Here is a 17,701-nt window from a genome sequence, read left to right as displayed (position 1 = left end):
GGACAGAGGCCTGTTCACTTCTAACAACCTGCCACAGGAATTAATCAGGATCCTCAGGAACTGTAGTCATTTTTTCTAGGGTGGTAGCATTACCCCAACACTGCTACACTGGGGACCAACCTTCCAGCAAATATACATTTGGGACACAATCCATTTCCAAATCACAGCAGACAATCTAGCCAGAGTCCCCATCCTTAAGACTGGATCTTTAAGACTCCCTCATCAGCACCATCTACCAAGTGGCGCCTGGCCATCAAAGTCCATCTTCACCAAACATTCTGTAGGTCTGATTATTTCCTGCTTCCCAATGTTTTATCCACCAAAGTCCCTGACCTAGCCCTCTACCATACTCAAACCCATGTCCTCCTGTATCTGGAGGGGAGATGAGCAGAATCTCTCTCCTACTGTAAAATTCTATTGCAGTTGGACCCTCTGAACAAAGTTTGCCTTACTGAGACTGTACCTTTTTTTTCTTTAAAATATCAGATAAAAAAAAAAAAACCATAATCCTGCCATCTGGATCACATGGCGGTGAAGATGTGGAGAGGGTGGCAGCTGTGCCATTTCAAAATCCAACCCCACAATCAAAGCATCCTGCGACTCAATGACAAGGCCATTCCCATACAAAGTTTGTTTTTATTTTTTCAAATTAATGTCCCAACAAGTTCTCCCCAAAAGTGTTAGAAGTAGTAATACAAAACACAGTGATTATAATTATGCATTCAAATACACAATTATCATATAATTAATGGATGGCAAGGTGAGAGTATGGAAAAATGTCAGCAGGAAAATCAAATGAGGCCAGAATTGAAGATGGCACATAAAGACACATTTCTCTCCATTCCCACACTTTTCACAATAAACTGAGCTCTAAGCAAGCCAGCAGTCTAGAAAGCTGAACTCCCAGAGGCACCATGAATAGACCAGACCGTTCCTGGAAGACTCCAGCAAGGCCTGAAGACCGAAGCTCATCAAGTCACACAAACAGGTCTGAGAGCAAAACTTGACCTGGACAGAGTGAGAGCTGTGAATTGATTATCTTCTTAAAATACTCACCACACTTCATGGACGTGTGGATACAGGAATGTGCTTAAGTAAAGTGCATTTGGCCAGCACTCACAAAGTTTGTTTTAAAACTAAAAAGTCTACAGTATTTAAAGCATTTTAATTTCTAACCACCCAGAAAATTCTGATCTTCAAAACATGTAATTCCAACATTCCAGATCAACAACTATAAATTTCTACATGGCATATATTTTATCTGAGATAAGGAGTATATTTTCCACTCTTTTTGGAAAACCAAAAGAAAAGACAAATGTAGTAAGAAGTTAAATCCTAGGGGCCAGTGAGATGGCTATGCAGATAGAAGCACCTACTGCTGAATCTGATAACCTGAACTTGACCCCTGGGACCCACAGTGGAAGGAGAGAACTCACTCTTGCAGGTTGACCTCTGACCTCTACATAAGCATGTACACATACATGCACACACTAAATCTAAGAATTTCAATTCTAAGTGTTCCATAAACAGCACATTGTGTACTCTTCCTAAAGGGCCTTACATGTGTCATTTGGAAAAGTGCATTAGATAGTGGACGGTAGACTTGGAAGAGTTGGGAGAGAAGGGCACTTGTGAATATGATCAAAATGCATTACATGCATGTATAAAATTCTGGAAACCTCATTTTTAAAAATGTGAAGTGTGACTTAACCTTTCATCCATCCTTTCAACTGTGCAATGGTAGAATCCAGGGAGCTCTCTGTTCCTGGCGTTAGCCTGGGGCCCACTGACTTTCAGGCATCCTGTCTGGCCACTGCTCCATGGTGGAAGAAAAGGCAGCCAGAGCAGGTCCAGCTCATCAGCAGGTTCACTCAAGTCCCTCTGCTGAAGATTCCCTGTCATCCTGGCTCAGGAACAAAGACTTGCTGCAGGGGTATGCCTATGCTCCAAGAGGACTTAAGGCCCTTTCCCTCAGCCTTATCCACATTTTGAAAACACAAGTGATTCAAAGCATTGACTTGGAAATGATTAAAGCAATTAAATGTGCACTTCTACCAAGAGAAGAAAATGCTCTAGTACAGAAACCTCCTTAAAGAAACAAGGGCACCAGGGAACTCAGCAAGGGCACCCAGGTGCACTGAGGAAAGGGCTGTGCCCTGCCCTTGTCATACCACAGGTGTCCAGAGCTCCCTGCCGGCCCCTTCGGAGCTGAGTCCACACCACACAGCTAGCTCCCAGGTGAGTGGCTCATGCTGTCAACTACCAAGTAACGCCACAGAGGGCCCACACTGCCCTCCCAAAAACTTGTCTACACAGTACACAGGCGAGTTTCCATTCTGCAATTTTCGGTAACATTAGTATAAATATTCTTCTGATGGAGGTGTTTCATTTAAACAAAACAGTCATTCTAGCAATATCCTTACCAAAGCAGCTTAGTTTCAGAAAGGATTTTTTCCATCTGTCAGTCCTGACAGACTACCCTGAATGTAGTTTCAGAATATACATGGCTAAACTTTATCCTTCAGAGTCTATTAGGAAAAAGCACACAGGTACTCTCTCTAAAACTCCCCAGGTCTGATGCTACCCTGTTTCCCAGTAGGTTTCCCCTGTGTTGAGTGAATGAAGATCGTGTCTTAGGAGAAGACAGTAAAAAAGGCTGAGCAAAGACAGAGCAGGGAGACCCCAAGCTCTGTCCTCAACTGTGCTTTATCACAGTGTCCAAGGCAGCCTACCAAGCAGTGGAGAGAAACATGCACGCAGGTGATCTTCCCTAGGAGGAGAAAAGCAGCTGTACAGGGAAGCATGTAGGAGACGGTAACCAATGTGCAATGCCTGCAGAAGCATCCCACCAGAATGCTGTACAAGCAGTGGAGAGAGACATGAATGCAGGTGATCTTCCCCAGGAGGAGAAAAGCAGCTGTACAGGGAAGCATGTAGGAGACAGTATCCAATGTGCAATGCCTGCAGAAGCATCCCACCAGAATGCTGTACAAGCAGTGGAGAGAGACATGAATGCAGGTGATTTCCCAGGAGGAGAAAAGCAGCTGTACAGGGAAGCATGTAGGAGACGGTAACCAATGTGCAATGCCTGCAGAAGCATCCCACCAGGATGCTGTACTAGCAGCACTGTGCTAGTAAGTTTCAAATTCAAGGATCAGCTTTGAAATAGACAATAAACAAACAAACAAATAAAAATGAGGAGGGATTCCCCCACTCCAGTTTTTGCCATTGATAAATAGGAACATGGTAGACATGTTATTTTAACAATTAAAAGGTACCATGCCAATAACTATAGTCACTTCATTTGCTTATTATGGTCATTCAACTTGAATTTTTCTATGGTTATCATTTTTTATTTAAAAATAAAAATGTTTATGCTTCTTTCTGATAATTGAGACCAGCTTTCAATGACTCAATGACAAAAACACTAAAGCTGACTATAAACTTAGGAGCTATGCATCTTGTGCTGGTGGTGACTACCCAGCCCAAATGCCCATGGCTTTGCCAGGCATCCAACACAAAGTCCCGTTCTAATATTTAATTAATGTATCCATCCCATAATCATTCATGTGTTTATGTGAAGCCAATAGCTTCAATTTAAATTTCTGCAACCTCAATCTCTGAGGCCTAGTCAGGCGCCTTGGGTGAAAGGGTCCCCACAGCTCTCCAGCAGTACAGGGTACCCTCTATGCACCTAAAGCACATAGCTTTGCTAGAACTGACTCCCAGCGCTTATTCAGTCATGATTTCTCCTCCTCAATGTCAGACATGGTTACAGTCCCAAAGGGGAAAAAATTGTAGGACTGTCCTTCTTTCGTGTCAGGAATGGGCAGCATTAAAGGCATTAGTCTAAATATGAATCATAGGATGATGATTATGCAACTTTAAGGAGCCTAAAGAAAGTAGAGACCAGCAAGATGATCACATCTGGGGCATCTTAGAAAGACCTTGACCATGCTCCACATTATGAAATTTTAAGCAGAGAGCATTCAAATAAATGTCTAAACAATTAGCTAAATATCATCTTAGGAAATCAGGGAAGCTGAGCATGATGGCACACGCCTTTAATTCCAGCACTTGGGAGGCAGAGACAGGTTGATCTCAATGAGTTCAAGGCCAGCCTGGCATACATAGTGAGTCTAAAGGCTAACCAAGGCTATGTAATGAGATCCTATTAAAAAAAAGACGGCCGGGCGGTGGTGGTGCACGCCTTTAATCCCAGCACTCAAGAGGCAGAGGCAGGCGGATCTCTATGAGTTCGAGGCCAGCCTGGACTACCAAGTGAGTCCCAGGAAAGGCGCAAAGCTACACAGAGAAACCCTGTCTCAAAAAACCCAAAAAAAAAAAAAAAAGGAGAAGAAGAAGAAAATGAAAAGAAATCAGGGAAGTTGATAGAACAAGAAAGGAAGAGAAGAAAGAATAACAACAAAGCAAAAAGTAATCAGTGAACTCAAACCAAACAGAGAAGACTCAGCATTTGCTCTTTGAAACACTAATAAGACAGACACCTGCCAAGAGTAATAAAGGAAAAAAGGGAGAAAAATAATACTAAGTATGTGAAAAGGGATATAATTACAGATGAAGCTGAAAATGAAAGATAAAAGAATACTATAAATAACTATGCCAATAAACTTAAGAACTTGGGTTAAATTTCTCGAAAATTACAACTTAGCGAAGCTTACTAAGAAGACATCCAGTCCAAGGAGCTCAGTGACTACTGAAGAATCAAATCACTCTCTACAATCTTCCCACAGAGAAAGTAAGTCACAAAGGGCGTTAGAGATGAACTTTGACAAAGCCTTATGAAACAGATGATTATAGCTTTATTAAACACACACAGACACAGACACACAGGCACTCACACACAGGATCAAGGCAAGTCATATTCATATACAGCTTTTACTCAAAAAATGGAATGAGGCAAGAAAAAGAAACGAGATATGTGGACTGGAAAGAAAACAAAACACACTCTCAGCAGAAGTAACTGATGATGAGGCTTTCTTAGTTAGGGTTTCTATTGCTGTGAAGAGACATCACGACCATGGCAACTCTTGTAAGAAAAACATTTGAGGGTGGCTAACTTACAGTTTTAGAGGTTCAGTCCATTAACATCATGGCAGGGAGCATGGCAGTGTGCAGACAGACGTGGCACTGTATGTAGCTAGAGTTTTTCTGGTCCTGCCTGGCCCACAGTCAGGACAAATCTCTCTCACCCGCCAGTCCCACAGCCACTCAGACCCAACTGAGCAAACACACAGACTTATATTATTTATAAACTGTATGGCCATGGCAGGCTTCTAGCTAGCTGTTCTTATATCTTAAATAACCCATTTCTATTCATCTATAAGCTGCCACATGGCTTGTGGCTTACCAGTATCTTACATCTTGCTTTTCATAGGGGCGGCTGGCAGCGTCTCTCTGCCTCAGCCTTCCACTTCCCAGAATTCTCCTCCTCCTTGTCCCGCCTACCCTATCCTTCCTGCCTGGCTACTGGCCAATCAGCACTTTATTTATTAACCAATCACAGCAATACATTCACAGCATACACAGCATAGAGAACATTCCACAGCAACTGTAGTAGTAGCTGAGAGTCCTACTTGCAGGCAACAGGAAGTGGACTGATAGACTAGGCGGTATCCTGAGCATAGAAACCTCAAGCCCGCCCCCACAGTTACACACTTCCTCCAACAAGGCCATACCCACTCCAACAAAGCCATATCTCCTAACAGTGCCACTCCCTATGAAATTATGGGGGCCAATTACAGTCAAACTACCACAGAGGCCTTTCAAAGTCTACAGGCAGGTTATCACAACCAGTGACACTTTTGTAAAGTTGCTAAGAATACTCACAGCAGAACTAAGTCTGGCAAAAGTTGACCAAGACCTTAGGGAAAAAAACATGAAAACTTTATTCCAAGACTTTTAAGAGATCTGATAAATGGAGGGCTATGCCATAGTCATGAATTTGAAGACTCAATCCTGACACTGGTATATGGCACAGATACACCATATCCACCGATATACTGGTGCACACATAGAAATACTGAATTCTTATACTTTTCAAAACAAAACAAAACAAAAAAAACAGGTAACTTGATTCTACAATGTCTAGGAAAACACACAAGGGCCCAAGAATAGACAAAATTTTTGAGGAACAAATTGAGGAGAACTGGTCCTATGGTATTGAGCTTATTATAAAGCTATAGTATCAGAGAGCATGTGGAAATGCTACCAGGACAACTTACAGGTAAGACAGAGCACACTGCACTGACTGTCAATTAGGTGACAGGTGACTGGAGGAAGGGGGAACCGCCCTGCTCCGAGCAAGGCAGTTTGAATGCCAATGCTAATATAAGCTGCAAACTAAAATTCTGGAAACAGGGAAGGTTACTATTACACACGGGCAGAGTTTACAGCAGCTATCTGGTCTACTTAGGAGCTTGGCCACTTCAATTCAGCTAAGAGTCCTGGTTAAAAATCTATTCTGAAAAAGTAGAATGGGGACAGAACCTCAGAACAAAGGAAACCATAACCCTAACCACTACCTTTGGGCTCAATTTTAAAATTTTACCTAAAGCCTGATGTGAAAAGATTACAACCCCTAAAATGGTACAGAGTGATCATTCCTCTTAGGAATCAGTATCCAAGGTCAGTGAGAGAAAGAAAAAGAAAGCTCTGGGCACACCTCACTCCTAGGAAGGTATTTCGGGAGGAGGTCAGAGGTCAGGAATCAAGCCTGGAGATGCTTAACATTTTTAATGTTGGGAGTAGAAGCTAAGACTATCTTCTTGATTCTAAGAACCTAGTAATTATGAAGTCTGCCTGTGATTTTATGATGGGTTTGGGATTAGGGAGACACAATGTGCTATTAAATACAAATGGGTAAACAACAAAGACTGCAGTTTTCAGAAGCAGGGATGTTGCCTATTAGAAAGGTTTACAGAAGGTAAAGAGCAGCCTGCAGAAGCATGGCTACCTCTAGATGATTTATACTCTCTCAGAGCAAGTGTGAAGTTCCAAAGGCTGGAACCAATAAGCAGAGAGGAGAGGGACATAGGACATACAGGCTTCCAGTACCACAGGTCCCAGTGTGGTCCACAAGGCGATGAATTCGTGGGGACACTGTCAAATGAACATCTCCAGTGTTCGTCACCTGACCTGTGCACAGCCCCTGTGAGTCACAAAAGCCAACTTCTAACTCTTCCAACTTAAAGAACTCACTGGCTGCACTCTCATCTAGCCACAGTTAGGAGGTTCCTGACAGATTATCATGGACTCTGTAAGCTTTCTAGAATATACTTCATAGGAGGGGTATATTTCCTTCCCTGAAAGCAACTGGACAGGAAATTAACCATGAAGACACTGCCCTGGGCTCATCTGCCATTTATTTATAAAGACTTGGATTTAGTAATTAACTGAATTCTTAAGGCTAGAACTGCCCTTAAAATAAAGGGAGGTGGGAAATCAAACCACGGGATGTCTTAATTAGAACAAGAAGAGGCGAGCCCTCTGAGGATCTTAGAACGTTTATTTATGTCTCTTGCCTGTGGGCATGCTCTGTGTTCTCCATGAAATCATAAAATTATTTTAAATTCCTTAGACTGTGTCTGCAAGTCCTGAAGGGCACTGGACATGACTTCTGAGTCTGAGTGTGAAATTAATCCAAAGCAGCTTAATGCTTCCCTGAGGCATGTCTATCTTGGCATGCATTTGGGGTCTACTGCTGGTTTTTTGCAACTATATTTTTCAAGGGGACTTTTTTTTTTTTCTGAGATAGGGTCTCCAGGCTGGCCTTGAAACTCCCAATATCCCTGACTCTACCTCCCAAGTGCTGGAATTACAGCATGCTTAGCTTCTGAAAGGGCTCTTCTTCCTGAAGGAACCCCTCTCCTTTACTGAATATTCCCCCATCCTCTGTGCAGTGGCACCTCTCCATTTCTCTGCCGGTTCTTTACAGGGATGCTCACCTTTTAAAATTGACATTCGTACCAATCATGAATTTGAACCCAAGATTTAACACACACACACACACACACACACACACACACACACACACACACACACACACACACACACAAGCCACAAAAAAACACTGTGACTATGAAAGCTTCATGTCCTTCTACAGCTACTCTTGGGGACCCTTGTCCTCAGTCCTGTGTCCCTGAATTGCTTCCTTAAAGTATCCCCTGCTTTCCCTTCCACTGGTGACTACTAATTTCCCTTCCTACAGTCATCATTTTGCCATTGATCCCAAATACTAGAAGGGCCCATTTAACTTCTAGATTTTAAGTTTGTATTGCTATTGCCTTTTGGACAACAATGTCATCCACTAATACATCCAAATAAGAACCTGGCAACTTCTCTTTCAAACTGAGCCTTACAGAATTCTCTGACATGAAATGTCTACCTTTGACCCCACCCCCAACTATCTAAAGTAGTCTCCATGACTAGTTCCTCTCTCCCCCTTCTCCCCATTCTCCATCCATCCCTGCTACCCCCTTCTCCCCTATTCTCTGGACATCCCTGCTACCCCCTTCTCCCCTATTCTCCATCCCTGCTACCCTCTTCTCCCCTATTCTCCATCCCTCCTACCCTCTTCTCCCCTATTCTCCATCCCTGCTACCCCCTTCTCCCCTATTCTCCATCCCTCCTACCCTCTTCTCCCCTATTCTCTGGCCATTCTGCTACCCACTTCTCCCCTATTCTCTGGCCATTCTGCTACCCCCTTCTCCCCTATTCTCTGGACATCCCTCCTACCCTCTTCTCCCCTATTCTCTGGCCATTCTGCTACCCGCTTCTCCCCTATTCTCCATCCCTGCTACCCTCTTCTCCCCTATTCTCTGGCCATTCTGCTACCCTCTTCTCCCCTATTCTCTGGCCATTCTGCTACCCCCTTCTCCCCTATTCTCTGGCCATTCTGCTACCCACTTCTCCCCTATTCTCTGGACATCCCTGCTACCCTCTTCTCCCCTATTCTCTGGCCATTCTGCTACCCCCTTCTCCCCTATTCTCCAGCCATTCCTGCTACTCCCCTAAGTCCTTCACAAACCCTTGTGAGGACTTTCCAGGACTTTTGAGGGCTTATCTTCCTAGCAAATACCACAAGACTGCCCTACTCCACATGGCCACCCCTAAGCTGGCAAGCAGGGGTCAGAGTCACCCTCATCACCTGCCGATAGACTTAAAGCCCTCACTGCTAAGGACTGAACATGGCCACAGTTCAAAGGTGGCATCTGGGGAAGCCAGCAAGAGGAACAGAGCTGTAGAGAAGTCAGTGGCCAGGAGCAGCAAGCACCCAGGAAGGGAGGCAGCAAAGTCCAGTGCCAACAGTGTCCGGGAAACTCTCTGCAGGGAGTGCACTGGGCTGAGGTGTATGTGAAGAGCATGCACACACCGGAGCAGCTTTCAGACAAGCACAGGCAGGCCAGTGGGGAGACAGATGAGCTGGGGCTGCTCACGGGCAGCTCATACAAAACGCCCTCAGAAATGCAATATTCCCAGCCTGTTCCTCAGGACTCTGTACAGCTCACTAAGTCAAGTGTTGCCCTTAGACTCTGGCCCAATCATTCCCACCTGTCTCCTCTGGATGCCAGGGACACTTGAAAATAATGATTTGTTCATGTCATTCCCCTCCTAAGACCCTTTCATTACTTCCTCCCTTACTGTTCCTTCTGCTTACAGAGCCTTTCACCACAGGTCTCTCCCTGACTACTCCTCTCTTCCCCTTCTCCCCCATTCTCTGCCCATTCCTGCTACTCCCAGGAAAGGACTTTCCAGGTCTTTGGGTGGCTTTTCCTTCTAGCCAAAATGGCCCACCTTGTCTTGGCCTTGGGAACTGAAGACATAAGCCTTGGGATAACGCCTGACTTTTGCTTGTAACTGTGAGACATGGAGACTGGCATGAAGCATAACTCAACAGGAACTTTTGGGCTGGGGACTTCATATCCTTAGCATGCCTCAGTAAGTGCCAGTATGCTTTAACCAAATAGACAGGGCTACTGAGAGCTGGTGGAGAGCCTACTTCCTACAGCCTTTTCCAAGACCTCATGTATTCTCTACCCTCTTCTAGCTACTCCTTGCACCCTTAGGCAGCCGGCAGCCTGAGCGGGCTTTTCCAGGCCATCCTGGGTATGGGGCATATGGCTCTACTCCATTGGCCTCATGCAGAAAGCAATTACAAAATTCCTATCCCTCCCAAACGCCAAGATGCAGCTATGGATGGCTGCACTACTTTTTGCAGGGGTATGTGCTGCCACACCACTGACCATGCCTACATAATCCCCAAACAACTCTTCACAATAGTTCATTTAATTTTGCTATTTTAATAACTAAACTAGATTATAATGAAGATTCACTCAGATTAGCCACCTAGGAACACATCTACTATTCTAGAATTGATGAAAATAGAATCAAGCCCTCAAAGGACAAGCAAGCCACATTCCACATTTGGAGACAGTCAGAAAGAGACCGAAACAAAGGTGGGGTCAGTCCTTTGTTTTCTCCTAATTCAATGAATTCCTTCAAGTTTCACTTTTCTCCCACTCCTGCACTAGGCAAAAGTCTAGAGCCAAGAGATGCAAATAGTAATGTAAAGCAGGGTACACTATGATGGGAAATGTTCAGAGGGCAAGAGTGTATTTTCCAATGAGCACGGGACAGTTGGGTAGGGATGTCACTTAGTAGCTGATCATGCAGCTAACAGATGCAATGCTGTGGGCTAGATCCCCAGTACCACAGGACAACAACAACAACAACAAAACAAAACAAAAACACACATTTGGGCCATTAAAGGGCAACATACCATCAGTTACACTCACAGGAACTATTTTGTACTATCACTCTCATGTTAATTTGGAAGTGTTTAAAACTGCAATGCACATACACACATACACACAAAATACACACACAGAAAAAAACTTGAATTAAGGAATTTTCAAACTTCACATCATTCAGATAATAAAGTTGCTAAGAAAACAATTCAAGCAAAGAGAACAAATGTCCAGAAGCAAAGCTCTTTGCAGTGAGACAAGCTTGAATGCTCAACCAGTACACAGCAGGGAAAAGTAGGGACATAGTGCCTTCCTTTGACAATGAAGACAGGAACAATGAGAGTCGATTATCTGGCATCAGATAAAGGGCAGCTGTTTTTCTGTACATGACCATGTGCTGGGAATTATAAGATTTGACAGCTTGAGGGGTGGTGTCTGCGAGACCAAAAGAAATAAGCACAAAATGTTCAACATTATTCAGGAAGCCATAAAAAGCCAATCATGGCAACCCAATGTACAATATGGTAGCCTGGGTGAGAACCCCTTATCCAAAATGCCTGCGACCAGAACTACTAGTTCAGATTTTGAGTGTTTTCAGGTTGGGGGTATTTGCACACACACAGCTAACACAGCTTAGGAATAGGAGCCCACTCTTAACAGGAATTCACTGTTAATCAGACCTGTTACCTTACAAATACACACGGTGGCCAGCCACTTGATGTGGTATTTTGTTTTGTGTATTGTGGTTTGACTATGACCTGTCTGTTGCATGAGGTCAGGTCTGCGATTGTCTACTTGTGAAACTGTGTCAGTGTTCAATGTTGAATTCTGAACTTCTAGAGTGGGAATGACTAGCCTTTATTAGTGGTTCCTACCTGCCCAGTCTGATAATGCCTGGCAAACTGGTTGACTACTCGGTAATCATTTGAAAAGTACTCCATCAGAATAGATGGAACTTCAGCAAAGTCAGTTGGGCACCGGGTCCCTAAAATGGGGAGAGGAAAAATAGGAGTTAAATCAACATGTTTGTCTTTCATATTATGTACAGTTTTCAAACCTCTATTTGTACTTCTGATGAACTCTGATAAGCTTTAATTCACTGAATCAATATTTTACTTCTATAAAATATTTGTACATATTTGCAGGAAAGTTTATTCTAATCTTATATATTTTTCTTATATTAAGGTAAAACACAATATTTGCACAGCTGCTGAAACACCTCCCGCAGCGACAGCTCACACCCTCTGCACACAGCTTGTCTGCTGATGCACTGGCTTGACATGAAATACAAATTAAAACCCTCTTACAACAATTAAGGCATTTGTATAATTCAATGAATTCCATTACCAAATGCTTTTAGCCTTCATTTGTTTTCAAAGGACTTTATTTAAGCAATATACTGCTTTGTTACAAAGTCAATCCTTGGTAAGGAAAAAAATCAATATTTTAAATCCTAAGTTCCTTAAGGCAACAAATCCTCTAAGAACCTCTTACTGACACTGTATTGTTCCAGTCAACCCACCCACACTCTTTTCAAACATCTTTTCCTTGCCCAAGTTCTGTGTGTTCAGAGTGAGCTAATCAGCAATGGAGGCAACACCTTACTAGGTGATCAAATGCTGACCACTGCTGGCAGTAAGCTGGAGACTTCAGATGAAGGAGAGCCAGGGGTGGTGGGGCACACCTCCAATCCCAGTACCTGGGAGGTGGAGATAGAAAGATGACGAGGAGCTCAAGTCCAGTCAGAGTTATACAGTGAGTTCAAAGCCAGCCTGGGTTACTAGAGACCTTGTCTCAAAAAAACAAAAACAAAACAAAAATCAACTTAGAGACAAGAAAGCTAAGAATTAAATCTTGAATGTAATTAGGCATCATTAAAATTCATAAAGTAGAATTATAATATTGTGAAGAAGTAGTACAGGTAAAAATACTTCACCATACTTTTAAGAAATAAAGCCGGGCGGTGGTGGCGCACGCCTTTAATCCCAGCACTAGGGAGGCAGAGCCAGGTGGATCTCTGTGAGTTCGAGGCCAGCCTGGGCTACCAAGTGAGTTCCAGGAAAGGCACAAAGCTACACAGAGAAACCCTGTCTCGAAAAACCAAAAAAAAAAAAAAAAAGAAATAATTTATTTTGTTTTGTAATAAAATACATGGAGTTTTATTTTAAATGAAAAAAAAATTCACTTGTAATGGTGCCAGGGACTGAGGAGACACACCCCTATTCTTGCAAACATAAACAAATATAAGTTCCCTGTGACATCATAAAATATAAATGTGGACAACTTCAAGATTGACAGCTGAGACGTCCTCCTATCTAGGAAGAAGAGCAGGAAAGGACCTAGGAACTCTGAGATGAAAGTCTTAGGAAGCAATGGCAGACACTAGAAATCACCACAGATCCCCAAAACAAGCCTCCCTCACCAGTGACATGTTGGTAGCGAGTTCGTCCGAGCATGGAATGCATGGCATGTCCCATTTCATGGAAGAGATTTTCCATCATCCCAGGCGTTAGTAAGGTGGGGGCGTTCCTGGAAGGGTGGGGAAGGTTCAGCATGAGAACAACGACCGGGAGCTGGTAGCTTCCATCCTCCTTCAGCCTGCCCCCTCGGATGGTGAAGTGGCAATCCTTTGGGGAGGAGAGAAACGGAGACACGGGTGTTAGACACTCTAAAGAACAAGTCTAGATATAAAACTCTATAGAAATGTGTAAGTTCGCACTTAGAACTTACTCAGTTTTTATCCTGTATATTTACTTCATTTTCCCCTAAAACTTCAATTTTTAAACCACTAAAATGTATTAATGAATTCATTCAGCTACTCCAAAACCATGCACTGACCTGACGTGTCCAGTGCTGGGAACAAAGGCACTGAAGAACCGAGACCCACACTCCAAGTGTCAACAGTGAGTGGGAAGAGGCACTCATGTCCCTGCTGTGTGTCAGGCAACCAACAGAAAGCCTTTCAGTCTGCTCTCCTCGTTCCTGAGTAGCCAAAGCCTGAACTATCTAAGTAGAGTCTGGAGCAAACAGACTGCCACTCCTTCACAATGACATGAGGAAAGACAACTGAAACTGAGCCTTGAAAATGTCACGTGTTGCATTCAAACACACTAGCTGTATGTGCTGCCTCTCGGGTTTGAACCCAGCTGATTGTCAGAGGCCAGGGCTGGGAATTCTCCAGCTGTCACTCACTAAGGAAAGAGGGAAAAGCTGGGACCCCGAGCCAGCTGACTTGCCCTCTGGTCCTCTTTTTGATTCCTGCTGGCCAAATCACCAATGACCTCCATAAGCCTGATCTGCAGAATGTAGACTAAGCCCATCTCCTGTGCTCACTTCTGTTCTGTGGATCACTATTAAATGACAGGTGTAGCTAGAGTTTTCCTGTCTTGCCCACAGTCAGGACAAATCTTTGTCACCCGCCAGTCCCACGGCCGCTCAGACCCAACCAAGTAAACACAGAGACTTATTTTGCTTACAAACTGTATGGCCGTGGCAGGCTTCTTGCTAACTTTCTGCTTGGCCTGGCGGGGCGGCTGGCCGTGACTCCTGCCTTCCTGTTCTTTTATTTCTCCTCTCTGTTAGTCCTGCCTATACTTCCTGCCTAGCCACAGGCCAATCAGTGTTTTATTTATTGACCAATCAGAGCAACTTGACATACAGACCATCCCCAGCACAGCCAAGTGCAGACCATCTCAGACACCTGCACTCAGGCCCGTGGTCCTAATCATCCTCTATGCGGACCTGCTGGGTAAAGCCATGAGGAACCCGAGAACGGGCTCCCACAGGACATACAGAACATCCCACAGCAGACAGGCACCATTTTTTTCCTGTTATAACTGGTAACCTGAAGTCTTGGCATTTCCCAGTGAGTTGCATGAAAATGCTTAAGGTGACCTATGTGCAAATCTAGCGTGCAGCAAAAGGAAAGAAGCAAGCTCCCTATTTCCCACGCCACGAACTAACTGGGAGCACAACAGCTTCTATGGGCCCAGCCAGTTGGGGAAGGAAAAGGTTTACTTGGCTTACACTTCCAGATCATAGTCTGTCACTGAGGGAAGTCAGGACAGGGACTGAAGCAGAAAAACCATGGAGTAACAGTGCTTGCTAGCTTACTCTCTCATGCTTTTGTATAGAGCCCAAGACCACCTGGCTAGCAATGGTACCAACCACAGTGGGTTGAGCCCTCCTATTTCAATTAGCAATCAAGACAATCCCTCACAGACATGTCCACAGATAAATCTGGTAAAGAAGACACTCAACTGAGACTCTTCTAGGCTGTGTCAAGATGACAGTGCTAAGTAGGACAACTGTCTGTCATGGGGCTGGGGCTCTAGACAGAATGTTTAGGGTGAAGACCTAAGAACGTCTATCTGTGTCCTGGGCAAGTGTATAACCTCACTGCCTTAGTTTCCTTGTTGTATTAAAGCCTAGTTCAAAAGGCTGGGGTGAACATTAAAAGGTGTGAATATATAAAGGGCTTATGTGCTGGTTTCCCAAAATAAGAGCTTGTAAAATGTCACCAATCATTATTATTAGTTTAATATCACATTCCAGATTCAAGTAGTAGATATGGGTCCATGCAGTTCTTCTCATGACCTTTATTACTTTCAAATTCTATCCTATCCTCACATTTACACAGTTAGTAGATCTTGGTACCTTTAGATATTATGGAACCATAAAAATGACATGTAACATTCACATTCATACTGATAAACTGCTGGTCACTTCCAGACAAGGCAGCTTGTACAGGATGGCTTACCTGATGTGGCTTGTTTGCTCGCTGGAAAAAATCACAGTAAATGTACCCCAGCAACCCTTCAGATTCATGAACAACAGCCTAGAATACAAGTTCAGATTCAGTGGTCAATGACACCTCAGCAAAATCCCCAAACAGGACACAAGACCCTGTATAGTAAATACTCATAGACATAGCCATGAGCATTTTAAGTACATTTACATCCCAAGTTTCTCAAGCTATTCACCTATTTTTGCCCACCTCTGGGACATTTGACTTGAGAATCCTGTATTCAGGAGAAGACATTCTCCTTGGGGTCTTATGTCCTACCTGCCCTTCCTCTACATTAACTGAGCAACCACAGCTCGTCACAGAAGGCTTTTCTCAAAACAACCCAAAAGATCTGGGAAGAAAGGCTGGCTTGACAACTTAAGCGGGAAAATCATTTTCCTTCCCTATCTTACGCAATTGATGCACGCCCTCGAATCCAGAACCGACAAGCACAACTCTGTTCCCTACGCAGTCATTAAGCTCTTTCTTGCCTGTTTTTCTGAACCTGGGGATTCTGTGCGAGTGAGATCCAATTTGCTGTTCTAAATTTTCCAGCAAGTGTACCCACTCACCCACTCACTTGGCAAGCACCTAGAGAGTGTCTCCTGGGTGCCCGAAGTGATTCAAGACACCCAGGATATGGCAATGAACACCATGGACCTGGTGCTACCCCAGACGGCCCAGGCTGCCACCTGCCTCTGTCCTCTAGCCTGTTAACTGGCTTTTCTTTTTACTACATCCTGACTTTTCCCTAACCTGTACCATCCAGGAAGTTAGTAATATGATGGGGTATTTTGTGGGTAACTACAGAGATGGTGTGCTCTCCTAGCTTGAACTGCTTCATACCTATTCCATGCTCAAAGCATGGCCAAGGGGCAGCAAGGCAGCTGACATGACTGGGCACACAGTGAAGTAAGCACAGCCAGCATGCAATCAAGAGATAGATGGCATTGCCCCATGAAACCTAAGGGATACGTTAGTATGGGGCCAAGAAAGCCATAAGAAGACCTTTGGAGGAAAAATTTTAAATATTCACACCCTAAGTAGAGTGGGTCTTAATAGAAGAAAGGCGAAACTCCAGGATTGAAGTTGTCATCAAAGTCAAATAAATCAGACACAGGATAAAATTATGTCTGACGCAAAGACCACTGCAAACACATGGAAGAGACTGACGAGAAGGGGAGCGATGCGTGTGGGAACTACAAAGGGACAGGGCATTGACATTATATAATGAGGAATAACAGACTTTTTTACAAGTACAATTCATTACTATATCCAAGTACGTAAGTGAAAATCAGTGTTTTACCAGGTTTCCTAAAAACACTTGTTTTGGAAAACTAACTCTGCTGTTCCATAATCAGGTCCTTTATGCAAGGTCCTAAATCAGAAGTGGTGCTTGAAATTTTTATGCAAAAGAAATGAGCTGGGGCGGCCTGTCAGAATACAATTAACTCAAAGGAGAAACTGCTGAGGACTTGCTAACGGCCAGGGGGCTCTGGGTGGTGCCACACAGCCAGGGGAGGCTTACCAGCTTCCGGACATCATCACACCACACCTCTCCTTTTGCAGGCTGCTCTGCATATAAGGTGATGCCCAAAAGTTTGTTAAATAAGATGTTCAGGCCTTCCATGCAAGCTCCAAGGGAGAAAAATGGGCAATATAAACTGGGCTCAATATTATACCTAGGAGAAGGAAGAGGAGGTCAACAGCGTTTCTTCAATTTATTTTCAAATAACTGTTCATCTATACTTAGGACAAGAGTAGCAAAAAAGGATTCCCAGAAGGAGGGTACAGTTGGCAGTCTGTACATAGTCTCAGGTTCTACATCTAGCCATTCAAACAACTGCAGCAGAAAACATGTGGGTAGGTGGGGAGTAGAGGATATGTCTGCTGTATGGGCTGGTTTTGTTGTTAACTTGTTTGAGTCCCATCCTGGCATGGCTTGGATTCTGGAACCTTGACTAGGGCAATGAGAAAATGAAGAAAGGACAGACACACATACAGAAAATCTGGGTCAGAAGGTCTGGGCTCTCTGATGGAGCTCAGTGTAGTATTATAGACAGTTGAACAGGAAGACGGGGTTATTGCATACAGCTGAACAAGGAGGTGGGGTTATTAGATACAGACAAGGAGGCAGGATTATTGT

General features: G+C 43.9%; 1 protein-coding gene across 2 annotated transcripts in view; it reads right to left on the bottom strand.

Moving 5' to 3' along the window:
- The window catches only part of Mipep (mitochondrial intermediate peptidase), a 148,049-nt gene that overhangs the window by 72,884 nt on the left and 57,464 nt on the right, over nt 1-17,701 (bottom strand). For both annotated transcript variants that reach the window (XM_006986327.4, XM_076545140.1), the window contains exons 11-14: nt 17,084-17,237; nt 15,529-15,606; nt 13,192-13,396; nt 11,645-11,754 (exon numbers count right to left, since the gene is read on the bottom strand). In XM_006986327.4, coding sequence (XP_006986389.2) covers nt 11,645-11,754; nt 13,192-13,396; nt 15,529-15,606; nt 17,084-17,237 — 547 coding nt within the window. The remainder of the gene's footprint in view (nt 1-11,644; nt 11,755-13,191; nt 13,397-15,528; nt 15,607-17,083; nt 17,238-17,701) is intronic.

This window comes from Peromyscus maniculatus, chromosome 9, assembly GCF_049852395.1.
Source record: "Peromyscus maniculatus bairdii isolate BWxNUB_F1_BW_parent chromosome 9, HU_Pman_BW_mat_3.1, whole genome shotgun sequence".
Taxonomy (NCBI): domain Eukaryota; kingdom Metazoa; phylum Chordata; class Mammalia; order Rodentia; family Cricetidae; genus Peromyscus; species Peromyscus maniculatus.
The sequence above is the reverse complement of the archived record's forward strand: the minus strand, read 5'-3'. Positions and strand labels throughout refer to the sequence as shown.